Below are 22,564 nucleotides of genomic sequence, written 5' to 3' on the forward strand. Positions count from 1 at the left end.
ACTGGAGTAAATGCTCAAGTATTGAAAAGTACATGTGTGAAGTATTTAAGGGGGGAATTTAGAAATTCCCCATTCTGAAATTATGAGCGCCCATAAGGACATGCCCAAAATAGGTATAACTGGTCTGTGGAATTTATAAATGGTTAACCATCGAAAAGTATTAAGAGCTTGTGACTAAATAATAAATGCATTGGTTACATTGTAACAAATGTTTGTTTCCATTTCCTGAAATGTAACAATTTTGGACATAAAAGACAGCGACGATATGCCATATCAAATTGGAACTAGAAAGTACTGTTCCTGAAGAAACAGTGTGGGATCGCTAAGAATGTTGCTGGTATTGAGTATTGATAGTGTTAGTAGTGTTATAGGTTTGAAAGGTTTGAAAGGTTGAAGGGTTTGAAGGGTTTGAAGGGTTTGAAAGGTTTAAGGTTTGAAAGGTTTGAAAGGTTTGAAAGGTTTGAAAGGTTTGAAAGGTTCTAAAGGTGCTAAAGGTGCTAAAGGTTCTAAAGGTTCTAAAGGTTTGCATGGTTTGAAAGGTTCTAAAGGTTCTAAAGGTTTGAAAGGTTTGAAAGGTGTGAAAGGTGTTAAAGTATTAGTGTTAAAAGTTTTGATAGTGTTGGCAGTGTTGAATAGTGTAAAATGTAGTTTTTTAGGGTAAAACAGTGATAGCTAGGGTCTAATAGGCGGTTGCTAGGGTCTAATAGGCGGTTTCTAGGGTCTAATAGGTGGTTGCTAGGGTAAAACAGGTGGTTGCTAGGGCCTAATAAGCGGTTGCTAGGGTCTAATAGGGGGTTGCTAGGGTATAATATGCAGTTTATATGGTCTAATATGTGGTTGTTAGGGTGAAACTGGTGGTTGCTAGGGTAAAACGGTGGTTGCTAGGGTCTAATAGGCGGTTGCTAGGGTATAATAGGTGGTTGCTAGGCTCTAATATGGTGTTGTTAGGGTATAATAAGCAGTTGCTAGGCTCCACTGTTTTAGCAGTAAAAAGTGAAATATCTCTAAGTACAAATTATTTCAAAAATTCAAATGGTAGCCAATATGTCCTAAGTAGGCTGAACGTCATAGAGTTGGAACGGAGTTTCTAGCTAAAAGTATGAATTTCCACATTGAAATGAATGGGATTTTTTTAGCAGTAAAAAGTGAAATATCTCTAAAAGTACAAATTATTTCAAAAATTCAAATGGTAGCCGACATGTCCTGAGTAGGCCGAACGTTGAAGAGTTGGAACGGAGTTTGTAGCTAAAAGTATGAAGGACTAGTTAGGGGCCAAAAAATGGGGGGAAGTATAGTATAGATAGAAAGAGTGGCAATAAAATTAGTGTGATCGCTTTAGCGATCCCACAATAACACTGGTATGGCATCTCATACTAGAATCGAAAAGTTGACCAAAATAAGCATAGATGTCGAACCAACAGCATAAATTCCTCCAACTACCACAGCTACAAAACAGAGGAAACCGCTTGGGGAATGTACAAAATATTTAGTTTTTACATCATTTTTTTATATTAAAGTTCTTAGTGTTTTGCCAATTATTTAGTGATCCACTTGCAAGGCCCTCGAGGCCCAGCAGTGGGCACCAGCCCACAGATTTAGAATCACTGTTATAGAGGGAACTGCAGGTGTGGCAGATCTCCTTTGATGACCCTATTCCTCCTCCCATCACTCAAACACAATCAGAAGATTAGACAACACAAGACAACCCCAGCGTTGTCTCAATCGTGGATTGTGATTTTTCTTCTATTCCTCCTCCCATCACTCAAACACAATCAGAAGATTAGACAACACAAGACAACCCCAGGGTTGTCTCAATCGTGGATTGTGATTCTGCTTGGGGAAGAAAAAGTGTGATGATATTTTTGCCATATCGCCCGACCTTAAAATTGTAACACAGGTTGTTTTTCTCCATTTCATGAAGAGTAAAGGTTTTGGACATAAGAGAAGATATGACATATTAAATTGGAATAACATTGGTATGGCATGTCACACTCGAATAGAACAGTTGAACAAAACAATCAGAGATGTGGACCCAACAGCAGAAATTCCTCCAACTATCACAGCTAAGAAAATGCTTGTAAAATGTCATTGTAATGACTTATCTAATTGTATCTATCTATCTTTTGCCATCCCTGTGTGTAAAGAGGTTTGCCCTGAACAGCAGAAGAGGAACCGCAGTCTGGTTAAGGAGGAACCAGAGCCACCACAGACTAAAGAGCAACAGGATGATGAAAACAGAGAGACAGAGCCTCTAGCCAGCACCTCAACTGAACACATAGAAACACAAGCTGATGTAGAGGACTGTGGATCATCATAACCAACTAGTGATCACCAGCTCATATCTCCTGTCTCACAATGTTCTGAATCTGACACTGAAGACAGTGATGATGAGTGGGATGAGACCAGGGAAGATCAGTCAGCTTCAAATACAAGGAAGTCACAAAAGACACACAATGGGGAAGGGACTCATACAGGGAGCTTTAGTTGTACAGCGTGTGAAAAAGGCTTTCGTCAAATGTGTCATCTGAATAGACACATGAGGAGTCATACTGGGGGAAAACCCTTCAGTTGTACAGTTTGTAGCAAAAGATTTGTCCGTAATGAAAATTTGACAATACACAAGAGAACCCATACTGGAGATAAACTGTTTAGTTGTGCAGATTGTGTGGTTTACCACTTTGGGAAGTTTGAGGAATCACATGATGATTCATACAGGGGGGAAAAAACATATTTGTTCAGTGTGTGAAAAAGGCTTTATTTACCATGTAAATCTGAAGGAGCACATGAGAATACATACAAGAGAAAAACCATTTAGTTGTACATTTTGTGACAAAAGTTTTAATCAGAGTGCAAATCTTAAGACACACATGATGAAGCATACAGGGGAAAGAAGTATTACTACAGGGAAAACGACTTGTATTTGTGAAGTTTGTGGTATTTTGTGGTATTTATGCAGCGCGGAACTCTGACGGTACACATGAGGATACATTCAGAGGGAGGAGACCATAATTGTACAGTGTGTGGGAAAGTCTTTGGTCAAATGGGTTATCTGAAAAGACACATGAAGCGTCACATGAAGCGCCATTCAGGGTAGCTTCGATTTACATGTACAGTTTGTGGCAAACGTTTTTCAGAAAATTATTCTTTGAAGAAGCACATGAAAACTCATGCAAAGGATAAACTCTGTCGTTGTAGAGATTGTGGTAAAAACTTTAGTCAGAAGAGGTATCTGAGCGCACACATGATGGTACATACAGGGGGAAAAGCCTTTACTTGTACAGTTTGTGAAAAAATATTCAATCGCAAAGGAAGTCTGAAGACACATGTTGATTCATAGCAGGGGGATAGTTCAACATAGTTAAACACAAAAGCTTTACTCATAGACATCTGTGTTGAGACGATATCTCAACATGTCCAAAGAAAATAAATATAAATTATCTTTATTTTTATTATTTTATGTATGTTCTTACAGTTAATATATTTATTCACCATGCTGTACCTATCTACAACCACAATATAGTGAAGTTAAATTATGTCCTATATTGTTCAGATTTTGTTATTTTAGCTGTGCTTGTGCTGTTTATTGCTTGTCTTCTGTTACACAGAAAAATAATGGTTCTCAGATAGGGTTGTCACAATATATCATCCGATGTATGTATGCGATATATCGCAATATTAAAACCTGACGACATGTATCGTTGTGACGTCCTACTGTATCGCAACATTTAAAATATGTTTTGGTCTAATGAAAGTTACAGGAGCTCTTACTTTATGGTGTGTGTAATATGACATGTGAGCTTACCCGTAATCACAGTAATCCTAAGGCCTTTAGGAGAGAAATGGGACAGACTCCAGTCACTTTCAGTTTAGAGCACTGCAGAGGGGAGGTGTGAGTGTTTGTTCAAGCTATTGTTAAAAGCTAGGCTACACTTGGTTGGTAATGTCCAGATGACAAGAACATGACTAGGAGGTGATGACTATTTATACTAATCATACGTTTTTTATTAGTGTCTTTATGTCCTCTGAAACAATTTGGTTTACAGTTACTAGTATTGAGAACTTACTTCACTCCTTAAGCTTGTATAATTGTATTTGTACACCCATTTCCTCCCGCCCAACACTCCCCGCTGACAGGTGCCGCCCCAGCCCGTAGGAGTATGTGCAATGACTGATATCACCTTCCCCACCTGGCTTCCCTCCCCTGAACACGGGCCAATTGTGTACGTGTAGACGCTCGACAAATCCAGATGCACCACGTGGATTTGAACCCACAACCTCCGTGGTCACTGCGCCACCCAAGCACCTAAATGTTTCTTTAAATGTATGGTTCCACAACAAACCATCATCTACTAAAGAACCATTTCATTTAGTGAATGGTTCATCATATTCATCATGGTTCTAGAGAACTTAAGTTCTTTGAGGAACCAGAACTTGTTCCTCAAAGTACCCTTTTGATGCAACTTTAAGCACCTAAACCCTAGCTTCCCAATTTTGGGCATGTCTTAATAGGCAAACATTTGCAGAAAATAGATCTACCAAGCTCACAATGTACCGCAAAGTGACACATTGTGAGCATGTGTATCTGCTATTTTCAATGACTAGATGTGGTGTAGAGCAAAAAAGGAGGGGGCAAAGTAGGGGAGAATGCAACCGGAACATGTTCCTATAATACAAGAAGAAAAATAATGTCTTCTGCAAATAGCCACCATCTGATTTAAAATGGCCTAGCCTTTGTGTGTGTGTGTGTGTGTGTGTGTGTGTGTGTGTGTGTGTGTGTGTGTGTGTGTGTGTGTGTGTGTGTGTGTGTGTGTGTGTGTGTGTGTGTGTGTGTGTGTGTGTGTGCGTGCGTGTCAGAGTCGTCATTAATGTCCTTAATTTCATTTCTATAGCATGTTGAAATTCATAATTTCCAAAATGTGTAATAGATTTTATTTTGAAGTTTACTAAACGGAACTGTTTGTTTCTGACGGCTGCTGTCTTGACGCTGCTGTCGCACTGCTGGTTTCTGGGAGGGGGAAACGTCTCGAGTCCAAATCTTGAACGTTCTTTAACGTCTGGACTGTGTGCTGATGTTGAACACGTGTTGGTGATGTTTGAAAGAACCAGGAGGTCCTACCATCCCGATACCAGGAGATCACATTATTGAACACTACAGGTTTGTTTTTTATTAAAACCCCATTCTCACTCACTAGAGGACGGTTTTATAGATCTAGATTAAAAGTCACTGTGAGAAGATGTGGGGTTTATAATCGATCGTGATTTATTTGTCCCGTAGCGTAGGATATTGTATTTTTCTAGGCATATAAAGACGTTGCAGAAGCTAATCTTAGCTTGACATTTGATGTTTTCAATAGATGCTAAGTCCCGAAGGCAATGAAAGCGTCATCAGTAACGGTCACTTGGGCAATGTTGCCAGATTTTGTGAGAAAAAACAAGGGGACAGATCTACGAAAACAAGCCCCAAAATAGCGACTAGAACACACAGGGGTACCGTCCCCAGCAAAATTAGTTAAATATTTTTAAAACATCAGCTATTTGAAATCAGACAAGAACAAATTATTTTCCGATGGGAGTCCGTGGCCAAATACAGATTAATTTGAAAATGTTTGAAAAAACTAGCCTGGGATTGCCAGACTGATCACGAGGGATTCACTCAAGTTCCTCCATAATGTGGGGGAACTTGTGAGTGAATCCCACGTGATCAGTCTGGCAATGCCAGGCTACAATTAAGCAACTACACTTTAGAAACAAACAAGCCCAAAAAACGGCAACCCGTAACTACCAATATTTACAAGCAACAGAAAATCAAAGTCACTTATAATAAGCAGACTTGGCAACACTGCACTTGGGAGAACTGCACTTTTGGAAACACTTGTAGGTTTGTAGGTAGTAAACCCACATAGTTAAATTTGAAAGATGGAGCAAAAATACAAGAAGACAGCTAAATTCTGTTGTTGACCTTCGCTGCAATGCAGGTCATGCTTGCACTTTATTACAAGATAGATAGACAGACAGACAGACAGACAGACAGACAGACAGACAGACAGACAGACAGACAGACAGACAGACAGACAGACAGACAGACCCATTAGTCATTATTTTGTCAATACGTGTATACTATTTTGTTTTCCTTAATTTCATATTTAGCCTACACTTATTCAGATTGATTCAGAGTGATTACGATTAATTTACATACAAAAAAAGAAAGAATAATATAAAGTTGAAGTGTGGAGATACCAGGTTCCTGACAGAGACAATATAGAGAATATGCAGTAAATAGTATAAATAGAAAAAGAGTATACTTGTGACTTCTACATACACCCAGACTTTTTTTGTGTGTGTGAATCATGTATGAGCTGATCATGTATTGTGATAGTTGTACTAAAGCTTAGTATGAATAAAATTACAGAACATTTACTCACAGTAAGTGGAACAGTGTTCAAGTACCACTTCAGTCAAAGTGTATTGGTGAATTAGAATTGTTGCTGCCAATAACAAATGTCCTTTCAATAATGAGAATAAGCTTATGGTTTAGAAATGTATAATTTAGCTTGTTTGTTTATTTTTTCTTGTTTGTATCATTTCAAATAACATTGGTATGGCATCTCACACTAGAATCAAAAAGTTGACCATAACAAGGACGGATGTGGAACCAACAGTAGAAAGTCCTTCCAGTTACAAAACAGGAAACAGCTTGAATAATGTAAATGTCAAACAAGTTTTCTCTCATTTCATTTCTTGTCTAGACTTCCTATACCTCCTTGTGTGCAAAGAGGTTTTACCCTGAACAGCATGAGAGGAGCTGCAGGCTGGTCAAGGGCCTCTACAGATTAAAGAGGAACAGACAGAGCTCCTTCAAAGACCAATGGAGTCTGATAGGTCAATGTTGACATTACTGGCAGTGAAAAGTGATGATGATGAAAACAGAGAGACAGAGCCTCCAGCCAGTACCTCATCTGAACACATGAAAACACAAGCTGATGTAGAGAGCTGTGGAGACTCACAACCAACTAGTGATGACCAGCTCCTCTCTTCACACGGTTCTGAATCTGACACTGAAGACAGTGATGAGTGTGAGGAGACCAGGGGAAATCAGTCAGCTTTAAACACACTGAAATCACACAAGACACATGTGGAAGGACACAAATTGACTTTGAGCAACAATCTATCCCAGGACCTGAAATCATCAAAACAAACTCCATCCATGAGTAGTCACACAGTGAAGAAAAACTTTAGTTGTACAGAGTGTGGCAAAGTCTTTGGTCATTTGAGTAATCTGAAAAAACACATGAGGAGCCATACAGGGGAAAAACCCTTTAGTTGTGCAGTTTGCGACAAAAGCTTTACTCGTAATGAAAGTCTTCAAACACACATGAGGACTCATACAGGGGAGAAACCCTTTAGCTGTGCATATTGCTGCAAAACATTTAATGAAATTGGAAAACTGAACAGACACATAATGATCCATACAGGGGAAAAAGCCTTTACTTGTACAGATTGTGGCAAAGGTTTTAATCTGATGACAAATCTGAAGATACACATGAGGACTCATACAGGAGAAAAACCCTTTAGTTGTGCAATTTGTGACAAAAGTTTTAATCAGAGTGGCAGTCTGAAGAGGCACATGAGAACTCATACAGGGGAGAAGCCCTTTATTTGTACAGTTTGTGGCAAAAGCTTTAATCAACGTGAAATTCTGAAGACACATACAATGATACATACAGGGGAGAAACTTTGTATTTGTATAGTTTGTGGCAAAGATTTTGGTCAAATGAATAACCTTAAAAAACACATGATGACACATACTGGGGAAAGACCCTATATTTGTACAGTTTGTGGTAAAAGCTTTAATCAACGTGGAATTCTTAAGACACACATGATAATACATACAGGGGAGAGAAACTGTAGTTGTAGAGTTTGTGGTAAAGATTTTGGTCGATTAAGTAATCTCAAAAGACACATGAAGAGTCATACAGGGGAGCGTCCATTTATTTGCACAGTCTGTGCCAAAGGTTTTACAGAAAGTGGAAGTCTGAAGACGCACATGATAATCCATACAAGGGATAAACTTTGTAGTTGTACAGTTTGTGGCAAACACTTTGGTCAAATAAGGTATCTGAAAACACACATGATGATTCATACAGAGGGAAAAGTCTTAACTTGTACAGTGTGTGAAAAAGGTTTCAATCACAATGGAGGTTTGAAGAAACACATGTTGATTCATACAAAGGAGATAGTTCAACATAGTTGAACAATAACAAAAGTTTTTCTCACTGACATCTGTGTTAACATGATATCTCAACGTGACCAAACAAAATCAACTATTTTCTTTTGTATTTTTTTGCTGCTCAAATGCTCTAGAAGCATTTGCTGTTAACTATAAAATTAAATGTATATTGATGAGCCTCTGCGAGTGTATGGGATTAGAAATATAGATGTGATTTTAACATTTTGTTTCTTGCAATTTCTGTCCTGAAATAGAGTAGAGTAGATAGAAATGAATTGCATGGGTCAAAATCGCATAGAAATCATTTTTCTCTGTATGTTGTTTACTTCGAGAGTTAAGGTATTTTCTAAAACAAAATAATTCCACTGGGGTGCAGCGGGACCCTCTACCCTACTATAAATAAAAACATAAAAAACATCACGTGGATGCACCTGGGACGTATCATTAGTGTTGTAGCCTGGGGTCGACGGGTGTTTCGGGTCTCGCAACATACACCCTCGCCCAGGCCACCCAGCTGGGGTTGATCAAGCCCCGACTTACGTCCCAGTAGCTACCCACAGTCAGTCCTCTTAGGCAAGACAGGGCCCCTCAGTCCGCTTCTCCGGAACAACTCTGCCGGGACCGGGGGAGGCTCTGACACATGACTATATGGTCCGTTCTTGGCCTAGTTTTATGTTTATGGCCCGTTCATGGCCCAGTTCTCAATTGATTGTTCATGAACTTGTTCTCTGTTCAAAGCTTGTTCCTGGCAGTGTTCGTTGTTCATGGTCTACCTGCTTAATCATTACAATTGTTGCTAAGTCAAAGCAGTGTTCAACGGGTACGTTACTGCACAAAGGGATATCATATGGAGGTTTGTCTCATGTTGGCTAAAATATTTGTGAAACAATCAAATTCAATCTATTCTTTCTAATACTGTAACATTTCCCCCCTGTTCTATTACATTTAAGGTTGTCCTGAAACACAAAGTAAGTCATAATGACAGCACTTTGCAACCACATTGTTGCACTACTCCTGCAGTCAGCTCAAGACGGTTACTAAAGTTGTCCCCCCTGTACACAGCTGCACTGAAACGGAGCAACAGTGGCACAAACCAAGAACCAGTTCCAAGGTACATCTATTTTTTTTGGTTTATCATCTCATAATTTTGCATAGACCTACTGTAAGCACTGCTGAATTAACTCATAGGGGCTGAAACCTGGTCCAGTCGGCCAAATGACCATTTCTAAGCCGACGAAGACCAGGACGTATGTAGGTATGGAGTACTGTTTTACCAGTCTTTCAAGGATAAACACTGAAAAGATTATTCTTGTAATATTGAACAATACACACAAGTTTTTAACAATAATGTACAGATTAAAACAAAATTATATTAACATCAATTAGTAAATACATTTTTATTATGTTAAATTCTTAAAGGACGGCTTCACCCATTCTTCACCCATCTTCATATAATTGGTCCTCACTAATGCTCTAATAATGTACAATTTTTGTCTACCCTGTCTGTGTCTCGGAGGAGTGCTGTGGACAGTTCAGAAACCCGGCTACCAGTGACATCATCGATGGAGAGTCCAAGCTAATAGAAACTGCAGGCTTTATAGTCCTGGAAAGTTAGCATGCTATAATGGATGCCATAATGTAGTTCCTGCTGGTAGGTGGATTTCTTAAGTGTCCACAGCCCTCCTATGAGACACAGACCAAGATTTTTTTAAAATCATTTTATCATGACTATTAGTGAAGACCAATTATGAAGATTTTTTGAACATGGGTGGTCCTTTAAGTATAGAACATGTGGAGTAAACAAACTAGCATCACTCATCTGTGTGTGCTACAGAAGCACAATACAAGGTACTTGCTGGACCTCTCCCTGACCTCTGTGCTCAAGGTCGAAGAGACCTACAAAACCATTGACCCCCTGTCCAGGCCATTAGCATGGGAATGTCTGCAGATCAACATTGGTTGACTCCCGCTTTGGACCTGTTCAGGCTGGAAGTGTCCTGTCTTACCAGCAGCCCCCAGTTCAAGCACACCAAATCAGTGCATCATGAACATGCGCCACCATTCCCCCCCACTCCCCCTAGATGATTACAGACTTGACCAGATCCTGCAAGGCTGCGAGTTTGTACTCAGTGAACATGAAGCTTCACATTAAGTCTCTTCAGGTCACATTTAATACAGCACAGAAAATGTAAGCAGCAACAACAGAGTTGCAGAGAGTTTTGAGTGGCAATCGCTTCGCAAGCCACGACTGACTTCGTCCAGGTATGGCTGCAACTATCGATAATTTCTTAGCAACTAATATACTGATTAGTTTTTCAATACTATATTCAAGAAACACATTTTAATATAATTTGATGTGTGTGTGTGTGTGTGTGTGTGTGTGTGTGTGTGTGTGTGTGTGTGTGTGTGTGTGTGTGTGTGTGTGTGTGTGTGTGTGTATATATATATATATATATATATACACACACACACACACACACACACATATATATATATATTATTATTTTTTCTTTTTTCTTTTTCTTTTTTTTTATATATATATATTCTCACTTCAGGCTGTGGTGCGATTTTGTAATGTGTGCACATGAGGACATTTTTGTTGAAAGAATATACAGAGATCCAGGGGTGTTGTCAAAAATCAGACAGAAGGGTGACTATTGTGGTTCTATTATTGTGTGTATAAGCAGAGCTTTTTAAGAAGGGCCTAGGTGATGGTTTGTATAAAAGTAGCATTACTAAAATGTGGACATACTGTTACAAGTCCTGTGTTCAACATTTTATTTCAGTAAAAGTACTCTTATGAATGGCCCATTTCAATTGTTTTGTAGAAGTACTGCTTCTAGGCTTAAGTGGTAATGTATGCTTTGTAACAATAATCAGTACAATATTTGTCTCTGAGATTAAGTGGATTAGAAAACACTTGCAGTAAAGTAAAATTACCACAATTTCACTGTGCTTGAGTACTTTTGTCTCCATTCATTTCCACAACTGGTTACATGACAAATTTATGGCCACAATGCAGTGATAATTTAATAAAAGTACTAATGTTTCCCAGTGTGCAAAATGGCAGATCTACAAGCTCACCACATAGCATTGAGTAGCATTGTGAGCTTGGAGATCTGCTTGGAGTGTTCATGGCTCACTTGCCCAGGCCTTAACAAGAGATCCATACTGGTAGTTGCTGAGTAAGCAGGCTACGGTCCACATAGAGTTCATGCTTCCCATCAGGGACACTGGGATATCGGACTGGAAGAGTTTGTTCAGTTGAATTCTTCCAATTAGTCTTAAAACATGGATTCAAAGGTGCGCAATCTCCTGGGTTTTCTTAACCTGTTCTGCTGGCATCTGGCTCTGTTTTGAGAGGAAGGGTGGGCGATATAGTTTACCTGGGATACAGTCCTCTATCAATAATCACTTGTCTGCCATCACAGACATATCTTCTGTCAGCAGGCCTTGGAGGCCTGACGGCTTAAACAGCTCTTTGTCACTGATGGAGCCAGCATATCGGTCTGAAATGAAGGGGACTGCTCCATGAGGTGCTATTCCAATCAGGCCCTTGAGGTGGTATGAGACTTGTAGTTTGAGTACCGTTCACTCTGCAGAGGCAGATTTTCTGGCTGTTGGCATCTCAGCTCTGTGCAGTCAACAATTGCCTACCAAATCAAGTAAATTTAGTTATTTTTCACACATCAAAGTGATCCCCTACTGCAACGTTAAGTAATAACCAGTCGAAATGAGTAATCACAGTTCTCAGGTTTTAATAATGTAATAACACCAACTGGAGAGGAGAGATACTTTGACACTGTGTCTGCTACTGCACTGCACTGCACATGCTTGCACAACATGAAGACTGCACTGCCCTCTACTACGTTCTACTAAGCTGATTCACAACATTTATTTTTTTATTATATTTATTATAGAACATGTAATGAATATTTCAGAGGAATTCATAGCCTACTAATCTGCAAAGAGTTATGATAAATGTAAACAAAATAATTAGAAATTCAGTGAGCCTAACGTGACAGTAGTTATCTCCTGCAGTCAATAGACTCTTCTGTGTAGTGACCAAGCACAGGAGAGGCCACAATTGGCAAAACATTATTTTGGTCAAGTGCTTGTAGAAAAATACTTCTACTCATGTTTATGTAACAGCTAATACAGTAGTTTATTTGAGTGATTATGTTTACCTGTGCATCTGCGTATTGGCTCTGCCTGAACTCCCTCTGCAAGTTCCGGCAACGCAGCCTGAACTTGCTCTTTAGACATCCAGATGGTCAGTGAGCCAAGCAGAAAGTACAGGTAATACGTCCATGTTGTGATGATCCGGCTAACCGTCGATGGGTGGTAGAGATGGGATTTATGTCTCCTTTAAGGGAGACGGATCTTGGGGATCCATCCCTTTCAAAGAGCCGTTCAAAATATTTCATTTATGGCTCATTTGTGTATATTTTTAAAAGGTCACATATAGAGCACCGAAGTCCTGACGTCACTCGTTCATCCCCAGGTTTGCGGAAGTAATTTCTCTATGGAGAATAACATTGGGTCATCTTAGAATCGTCTCATATAAGAATTGTGGTCCAAAAATAAACACCGCGTGTCGGCGTTATTGTCAGGGAGGAGGTTCTGTATCGTTTATGATAGTCAGTCACTTATATTTGATACAGTCTGTTTCTGGCGAAAATGTAACTAATTCGGCGGAAGTAACATTAGCGTTTTCTCACCGTCAGTTGATGCTTCATATCCATAAGAGTCAACCCGCCGGGGTCATGTGTTTACTTTTGGAACACAGTTCTTATTTGACGCGATATTCAATACGTCTATGGGATTCAGAACGGGGGTGGAAAACTGCAAACCAGGTAGACAAACAAAGGATGTGTAAATGACGTCAGACTTCGGCGGTCTATATAAATATATATATATATATTTATATCTCATAATATAATTTATATGTTATATCATATTATTATATACTATAATACAACATATATAATATTATAATATATTAATAAAATATTGTTATATTTAATCATATATCATAATATAATATAATGTATTACATCATGAATACAATAAGTTTGAGAACCACTGTGCTACACGAAATGGAACAGAGCCTTCTTTAGTATCATTGGTAACACCTGTGGAGGAAGTAAGGAAAAGGCCCAATTTCTTTGCTGCTGTGCATAGTGTCTATTGCTGTATTTTACCCTGGCCTGTTAAGGAAATGAATAAAATCATCACTTGTATAGAAACGAATGTACATTGACAAAATAATACATTTAGGAATGTTGTTGAAAAACGTATCATTTATTTCAGGTTGAACCCTTTTTATACAGATCTTCAACAGCAGATGGCGGTAATTGTCAAATCAACCAAGGCAACGTGGTCAACCCGGAAGTGTTTTATTTTTCCCAATTTTTTTCCCCCCACATACAGCGAGAGCTTACGTTTTTATTTCCTATTGTTGTTTGTTTATTTGTTCAGTTTATTTATGGGATTAATTATTCTAATATGATTTCAATACAAACACTTAGGTCCTTTGTCAACGAGCGCCTCTCTGCGGCTGCTGAAGAGATATGTATGGTTGTTCAAAGAATTATAACAGACTATGAGAATGAGGCTTTATGTTCCAAACAACACATTGAGAAGCAGGGAAGAATCCTGTATAAGGGTTCAAAAGCACGCATCAAATTACACCGAGCAGGTTCGTACAGTATGACTACACTGCTGTGTGTTTTCTTTGTTTTCGTTTTCGTTTTTCATAACTCTGATTTTGGAACCCCCTCAAGGATCCTTGGACCCTACTTTGCGAACCACACTGTTGTCTGTTTGAGTGGTGAGAGCCACTCCTACACTTGACCATGTGTGTGGGTCTGTTTGAGCACGGCCTCAACAGCTGCAGCTGATTGCAACACAAAGATACAACCAGTTACACTAATTAAACACAAACAGGAGTGCAACACAAAGGCACCACTCACTTCACACTGGGTGTGATTTTTCATCAAGGACCTCCTTTTTTTATTTATTTTTATTTTAAAGGTTTTTTTAGCCCTAGAATGTCTGTGATCTTACATACATTTCAAGTATTCCAAATACACAGTCATAGATAGCTCTCGGCGCCCTACTGTGTAGTGCCGATCTGCGCGGCCATAAAAGTGCTCTAAACTCCGTCTGTACTCAGGGAGCTAAGGGGGGCGACTTGAGTGATGGACCGTTTGGGTACATTCGGTCCGTCACTCAAGTCGCCCCCCCTAGCTCCCTACAGAAAGTCGTCCGTGTGCAACTCGTGAAAAAGTGGAGATATTTGACTAAACACACGTTTTCTGGCAGAACTTTCAAATGGATATGAAACTAGAGGACAAAATATGACTCCAACTCTTAGGAATTAATTATTGGGTGAGTACAGACGGAGTTTAGAGCACTTTTATGGCCGCGCAGATCGCCACTACACAAGCTCACAGTGCGTTACACTGTGAGGCTTTGTAAGCTTGTAGATTGCCCGTTTTTTAACAGCTTGATTGATTGATTGATGTACTTTTATTTAGTAAGACATGAGAATCACAGTACATGGAAGTACAAAATTCACAATTACAAGGTCTACTAAACTGGAAGACTCAGTTAAGCACGCAGCTTGTTTAAGATGAGAACCCCATGCACACAAATCATGATGAGACAGACAGATATACACACTAAAGCTGAAGTAATTAGGGTTAAAGTGGAAACAGATTTTGATGCTATATTATATAATTTTCCTGGGAACCCCCTCCATGGACCCTGGGGGTTGCGTAGCGTATTGGATAAAATTGCTTGGATTTGATTGCTTTGATCAGATAAAATTGGTATCCTGATCTGAACATGTATTTTCTGTTTATGAAGAGCTAGACTGATGGGGGGACCCCTGTTGTTGATAGCTGAACACAATATAGCCCTAGAATGGCTGGGATATTACATACATTTCATGTAGCCTATTCCAGATACACGGCCATAGATCTCCCTCCCCCCATGCCCTCTTAGGTAGCAGACTAATTGTGGTGGCCTTTAAGTTATTGCACTGCATGTGTACTCATCCAATAATTAATTGCTGCAACTTAGAGTCAGCTATTGTCCTCTAGTTTCCTATGCACTTGAAAGCGCTGGCATAAAACGTGTGTTTAGTAAAATATTTTCCACGAGCTGCACACGGACAACATTCTCTGCCCGTGACGGGGCCCGAAATGATTGCAGGACTGCACATGAAAACTTCCTTTCACATAATGCAGCTGGCTGATGCCTGATAGCAATCCCCAATAAATTGATCAGCTGGCAGGCTAAGCATGGAAGATAGAAACCTATGTGACGCCCAAACTAAAAAGACTCTCGTCCAAACGAAAGCTCAGGTTTAAAATGTCAATATCACAAGAAATTATACTAATGTTCCAGTAACATGCATCTGCGCAAAGAAATAAATTAAACCATGAGCATTTCTCCAAAATGCGGCCTCCCAGCTCACCCTACCCCCTCAGTCAAACCAGCCTGCAAGTGAGCAGGTGAGGCCCGAGAGCCATTACTTGTAACCGCTGAAGGATAGACACTCCCACCACCAAAGTGCCAATGCGGTGCTTACATCTATCACACATACCAATAATCCAATCCAGTGCACAAATACAAATATAAAACCCCATTTGGCTCCTACACATACGTATGGGGCCGGCACACAATTGACAGATGCGTTGTAATTAATCACCCATGTCACCCAATGTGTGTGTGCTCCACAAGGGAAGTTTTCATATGTTCAGTCCTCCAATCATTTCGGGCCTTTTCTCTGTCACGTCGTTTAAAAAAATCATAATCAATTAAATCAATATGTTTGATTAACAGTTGCAGCCCTATTATTTTTTACTTCTGATGCCTGCAGACATCCCAGAACAGCAACAACGGATCGTCAAAATGTTTGAAGAGGAAAGTAATGATGATGATGGTGGTGGTGGAGATGATGACGATGATGATGTCCCAGGATTGTTTGACGAGGAAAGTGACGATGATGGTGACGATGATGACGATGAAGATTCCCCAGGATTCCCTGCCTCAGGTGTGGAGGAGGATAGTATTATTAAATGAAAACAGAAATGTAGAAAACGTATTTAAACATAAAACATATTTAACCACTTAAACCCCAGCATCCGTATTCTGGGAAAACGCTGGAAAAATAGCAGATCGGCTATTTTCAGCGAAGATATTTAATGTAGTGTGAAAACATAAGTCACTAGTATAGAGCCCTGAGGGACTCAACCACATACAGTATAAGGGTTTAAGTGGTTAAAAAAGGCCTTTTGTGGGGGAATGTCCGCAGAAAGCGTTTTATTTTTATTTGAGCTGGCAGTGCCTGTCTGTCTACCATCCATTTCTATTGAAAAGATGGGCTGGAGGCCTGGAGCGCCCCTCTTACCAACGCCCAATCATCGTGCTTCAGTGCTCTAGGCGCCCTGCATTTTATTGGGCGGCAGAATACAGTTCATTTAGAGAGGAGCGCTGAATGATCTGTAGGCAGAGTAACTTTTCCATTTTCCATATTAAAAACAAATATAATGAATAAAAAAGGCGATTATTAGCAAATAAATCAAACAAAAAAAGTAGGAAAATCAATTCAAACCAGAAAGTACTTAGACATGCTCTCTGAGTCTGAGATTATGTCTAAGTACTTGTTATTATGTTTGTTGTTGTTGTTTGATGTTTTCCAACAATATTCCAATATACATGCCATAAACATGCTCACCTGTGGTTCTGAATTGTGAAACTTCTTCTTAATGAGTGTACAGCCTGGAAATGATGTTGTTAAAAACAGTAAGTACACACAAGTAGGAAAATGCAATCAGAAAGTACTTACTCTCTGCTGATGTTACCTTTTCTCTCCTCCTCCTCCTCCTCCTCCTCCTCCTCCTCCTCCTCCTCCTCCTCCTCCTCCTCCTCCTAGATTCCCCACTTCCTCCTGTGTTTAAAGAGGAGTCACCTGAAGAGCAGGAGTGGAGCTCCAGTGTGGTCCAGGAGGAACCAGAGTCGCCACAGATTAAAGAAAAGTTCAAACCAGTGGCTGACTGGTCAACGTTGTCGTTGACATCTTTAGATAGGAAGTCGAGGGGCGACATTCTGTTGGGTAAAAACAATCTCTAGTACAAATCTCTAATTCTAATCTAAAAATATTGGTGATGTTTTTGTCTGTTGACCTTCATCAGATAACACAGGAAATGTATGATTATTTTCCCTGCCAGGCCGGGATTATGTTTTTGCTCCTGTTCGTACGTACGTTGGTCTGTCCGTCAGTGTGTCTGTCTGTGAACACCTAATCTCGAGCACTGTTGGACCGATCGACGTTTACGATAACTCTTGAACTGTTGGTCGTTTAATAAAAGAAATCACTCGATTTCTTATCTCATGATGCAACTCTCCATATAGAAGACCATTTCTGCCTGACAACATTTTCCACCCATTTTGCATTTTCTTGCAATCGGTACACATTATCTCTAAGGACTTATCTGTCAGATTTGTCATATTGGCTACGATTGCCTTTCAAGGTTTGTGGGAGGGGCCATTTTTGCACAAAGTGCCACCAAACATGAACGCAGCGTCCCAACTGCTCCAGATCTGAATCGCACATTTAGAGGCCTCTTTAAACAACATATTGACTATAATGACATGCCCAAAATCGGGATTGATTATTAAGCGATAATTGTATTCAATTATTGATTATCGATAGTTTTTTTTATAATCGATTAGTTCAATTAACTGTTGCAGCCCTAGTTATAGTTAACTTCTGATACCTGCAGGCATCTCGGAGCAGCGACAATTGATCATCAAAATCTTTGAAGAGGAAAGTGATGACAATGATGATGATTTCCCAGGATTCCCTGCCTCAGGTATAGTATAGTATTATATAAAGGCCTTAAGGTATTGTTACATGTCAATCTAGCCATGGTCCATAGCGTCATAGTCCATGAAGACTCGGATAAACAGAAAAATAAGATCTGCACAGGTTTGCACAGGTTTGCAAAATGGCCAGCAATGTGCTGGCCATTTTGCAGCACTGCAAACACATTTAGCTTCACCAGTAAGGTGAGCAGTTCTACAAAACAATCGATTTTATCCAACGTGAAATCACTTTGAGTTGCTCCGCACCGACTTGACTTCCTCTCTCCTTGTACATCTCCTGCTCCTTCCTTCCTGTGTAAAAAGAGGTTTCCTCAGAACAGCAGGAGAGGAGCCCCAATCTGGTCCAGGAAGAACCAGTGTCTCCACGTGTTAAGGAGGAACCGGAAGAGCTTGTTCTAACACCAGAGATGGCTGATGTGTCAACATTGACTACATTAGTAGATAGGAAGCCTCACCAGGACACTCTCTCAGGTAAAAATGTGTACTAAACTAACAAGACAGGATGACGGTGTGGCTTCCATATTCATAAACCTAATATTCAACGTATTGCATCATATCATTTAAGAGCCTCTGAAGGCAGGATAAATGTGGGCACTTCCTACAACATTGGAGGCTTTTTATCCTTAATAGAGAATAGTAAATGAACTATCACTAGTACTTATATGTCTCCACATAACCCAAAGATTTGAAAGTTTAAAATGTATGTTGTGCAGCTCAGGAAACTGGATGCATACAAACTGGTCACCAATCTCGTCAGAGCAAATGGGTAGCTTGTTATGTCAAACAAAATAAACATTCATGATGAGATAAGAGAACCAGGAAGTGTAACATGCTAACTCATTTTGGGGTTTTATAACTACAAACTTTGCCACTCTATAACATGTGTAAGTTCTTCTTTCGGTTCGTTCTCATCTGTCTGTTTCCATCTGCTTGGATGAAGGCACAAGAAATGCAGACCTGACAAGATCACCCTCACCACAGGGTTTGCCCACAGAAGTGTTGGCATCTGCACTGTCCTGATGTCAGAGCCATGCCCCCTGGGCCATGAAGCAAATTTCCCATTCAAAAATCGTATTGAATTCTTACTCTGGGCCAACAGCTGTCACCAACCTCCCAGACGCTGTCTCCACCGCCACAACTTCTGGGCCCTGTTGGCCAACTGACATGACCCCGGCAGAACCTGAGCAACAGCTGGTAAGTATTTACAGGTTACACTGTGACAGATGTGACAGATTTCTCTGCTTGTGATATTGTGTTACATTGTGTATATTTTTCCAGGATATGTGCAGTGTCTCGGCGATAGACCGTATGCACAGCCTGGCAGACTGCTTGGTGGGGCTGAGGACACTCCCAACACTCAACACCCAGCAGGCCAATGCCATCATAGCCCTGTGGCAGAACCTCCTACCAATGCCATACGAGAGTAAATACCAGAGGCAAGTAGCATACCCGCCTCTGGCATGCACCGCACAGCACCAGTGTCTGTCGATGCACTTCAGGCCTATTAAACCTAAAGGCCTAGTTATACCAGATATGGGAACAGGATCCCATGCCCAGTGGCCAGACTGTTGTCATCTGGTAGAGTCTATACTTGTCAAACTCAGTGACATCCATAAGAACCCCAACTACCACGCCTGTTACACTCTAAGATGGACACCGGTTCTCAGGGAATACGATAAGATCAGGCAGCTGGTCCTTGGTAACCGTACAGTCATGCAGAGCACTAATCTTCAGTTGTTTGGGGTCGATCAAGCAACATTCATTGATTGGCATGTAAAGCGGATGCAGGGGCAGGACTGTAATATTCTACTGCAAGGGGTCAAATTGCCTGCCTCTGAATGTAGCATTCTGGTTCAAGGGGTCAACTTACCCGCCTCTGTTCCCGTTGCCCCTGCACCTCTCCCACCCGTACAGGTACACCCCACTGCTGCACCCCCACAGCCTGGCCGCCAAAATCGATACCACTCACCTCAAAATACAGCAGAACAGGCAATGGACACGAGCGAGTCTGCAGCTCTGGTCGAACACCCCCATCCTTCACAGTCTAACTCCCCAACGCTGACAGCTGAGATGCAGTTGTCCCCTCAGCAGTCACCTCCATCTACCTCTGGCCCCTGGCCTGTGTTTATGATCCCACAAATCCCTGCAGCCAAAGCCATTTCTCCTGCTGCTCCCCGGAGGCCCAACAACGATCGGACAGAAAGGCAGTATACATGCAAGAAGTGCTCCCAGCCCTGCAAGAAGGAAACTGGCCACAAAAACTGGCCACTAGGGTCTGTATACTGCCCCCAAAAGGCTGGTGTGCCACTTGACCAGTGGAAGGAGGAGGTTTGCTGGAGGAAGTTAAAACTAAAATTAAAAAATAAAAATAAAAAATAGATTGTAGGCGTGGGGTTGAGAGTAGTTGATTAATCGTTTTTGAGGATTATATATTTTTTTATTATTTATATTATTTTTCTAATTTGTTTTGCTGACCACAGTAAATAAATTTTAGGGTATGCCAATGGGTTTAATTGTTGTTTTCTGTTCTGCATTTACCGTTGTTATGTTAGCCTAATGTACAGTGCTCAAACGTAATAAACATTTTTAATCTGACCTACACTTTTAGTTACATTTTCCAACTAGTCTGCCCCCAGGGTTACAAACAACTCACTCCTTCAGTGAGCTTCACAACGTATTTTGTGAGTGGCATCCTCCACCACCTTTTATCAGTTATCCTGTTATCTTGTTTAAACTGCATATTTTGATATGTATTTTTGTATCGTTGTTCGTTGTACTGTTTGCCTAGATGTTTGAAATCTTATGGACCACAATGGAAACAAGCCTTTAGCTTTTTTGTGATTATCCATTTGCCTTTTATTTATTTATTTTACTTACTGTCTGTACCTTTTTTTAAATTGTCAGTAAAATATAAAAAAAGAAAATGTGCATTAACAAATTCACGAGGATAACAGAATGAATAGCATTTTTCACTGTTGATGCTTGTGTTGTCTTAATGGTTTAGTTGCAATAATCTAAAAAGATGCACATGCTACTGTTCAACTCCAGGGGCCACAGGTGCAGTGTTACAGAAGTGTTTAACTCTGCAAATGGCTGTAACTCAGTGACTTGCTGTGAACCAAAATCCAGTAGTTTTAAAAACAACTGCATTACAGAACATGTGTGAAGTGTGTTGGTTTGTTTTGATGCTTTATTTTCTTATTAGTTTGTAACAAAAGATTCACGGTTAAATCAGTTATCCTATCGGTATCCGGGTCTCCAATCCAGCTCTTTAGTACAACATTAAATACCTTTTCAGGTGGGACACCAATTACTGTACATCCAGTTAGGAGAGAGAACCCATTATCAGCTTCAATTTGATAGTGTTCCAGTTCTGTTCTGTTTGCTCATGTCTTTTTTTTCCCCATCACGTCCGATTTCACTTGTTTGAGTCCTGTATGACTTCTCTCCTGATAGGATAAAATTGGTATCCCGAATCCTGACCTGAAAATGGATTCTGTTTAATCGAGTGATGAGGAAACCCTGCCTACTAAAGAAACAATCTATCAGAATGTAGAGCTATTAAACACTTCTTTTTTTTTACGCACACATGCACACACATATGACTGATGGCACCTAACCTAAGCATAAATTATTTTTCCAAGGATGTGTTTTGAGCGTAGAAGTGCTGCAACTCCTCTGAAAAAAGAAAACGTCTGTCTATTATGTAGTATGCTTGACAGAGCATCTTATGTTTTAGGAATGGGAGGGCAAAATGAATCTGCTGTACATGTAAATGTTGAATGCTAACAATGCACCTCATTGTTCATGAGTTATTAGAAATGGGTTTTAAAATCTAAAACGCACCCAGTTCTGCCCAAATATAGGGCCCGGATTTCCCCCAGTAGTGCCCAGTTCTCCCAAAAAACTGTGGCAGGTTTTCCCCAGAACCGAGGACCAGTTCTTTCTAGGGCCCATTTATCTGGAAAAACAGGCTCAAATCTCACCAGAGCCCAGTTCTCTGGTTACCCTCAGCCTGGTGCATTGCTTTCATTTCCAGTGGTGTAAAGTATTTAAGTACATGTACTCAAGTACTGTACTTAGGTACAATTGTTAGGATACATTTTTTACTTTACTGGAGTATTTCCAACTGTCAATACTTTCACTTCTACTCCACTAGATTTCAGAGGCAAATATTGTAGGCCTACTTTTACTCCATTGAAAACTTTAGTTACTAATTACTTTGTAGATTCTGATTATTACTACAAAACATGTATTACCCACTTCAGCCCTATACTGAATACTTTGGCTATTCTAAAATAGCCGATCTACAAGCTCACGTGTCGTGATGCGACGCGTTGTGAGCTTGTGGATCTGCAATTTTCAAAAGATTTTTAAACATTTTGAAAACTTGTGAAAGGGGACATTCTGCAAATGAGTACTTTTACTTTTGGTACT

The 22,564-nt window shown here is 40.2% G+C and overlaps 1 protein-coding gene across 1 annotated transcript; it reads left to right on the top strand.

The window, feature by feature from the left end:
• The first annotated feature begins 13,665 nt into the window (after nucleotides 1-13,665).
• On the top strand, nucleotides 13,666-22,143 carry LOC308086468 (uncharacterized protein). The gene is made up of 7 exons (XM_080429998.1): nucleotides 13,666-13,928; nucleotides 16,119-16,292; nucleotides 17,175-17,354; nucleotides 18,025-18,114; nucleotides 18,431-18,598; nucleotides 19,227-19,321; nucleotides 19,406-22,143. Exons 1-7 carry the CDS (start codon nucleotides 13,736-13,738, stop codon nucleotides 20,504-20,506), a joined length of 2,001 nt encoding a protein of 666 aa, XP_080286124.1. The 5' UTR covers nucleotides 13,666-13,735; the 3' UTR covers nucleotides 20,507-22,143.
• The last annotated feature ends 421 nt before the right edge of the window (nucleotides 22,144-22,564 follow it).

Source organism: Gymnoscopelus braueri, assembly GCF_963280865.1.
Source record: "Gymnoscopelus braueri genome assembly, chromosome: 6".
NCBI classification, from domain to species: domain Eukaryota; kingdom Metazoa; phylum Chordata; class Actinopteri; order Myctophiformes; family Myctophidae; genus Gymnoscopelus; species Gymnoscopelus braueri.

Coding starts and splice junctions, on each gene's coding strand:
- LOC308086468 (XM_080429998.1), top strand. CDS start 13,736: ATGATTTCAATACAAACACTTAGGTCCTTTGTCAACGAGCGCCTCTCT. Junction 18,115..18,430: donor CCCAGGATTCCCTGCCTCAG/GTATAGTATAGT, acceptor CTGTGTAAAAAG/AGGTTTCCTCAGAACAGCAG. Junction 19,322..19,405: donor CAGAACCTGAGCAACAGCTG/GTAAGTATTTAC, acceptor ATATTTTTCCAG/GATATGTGCAGTGTCTCGGC.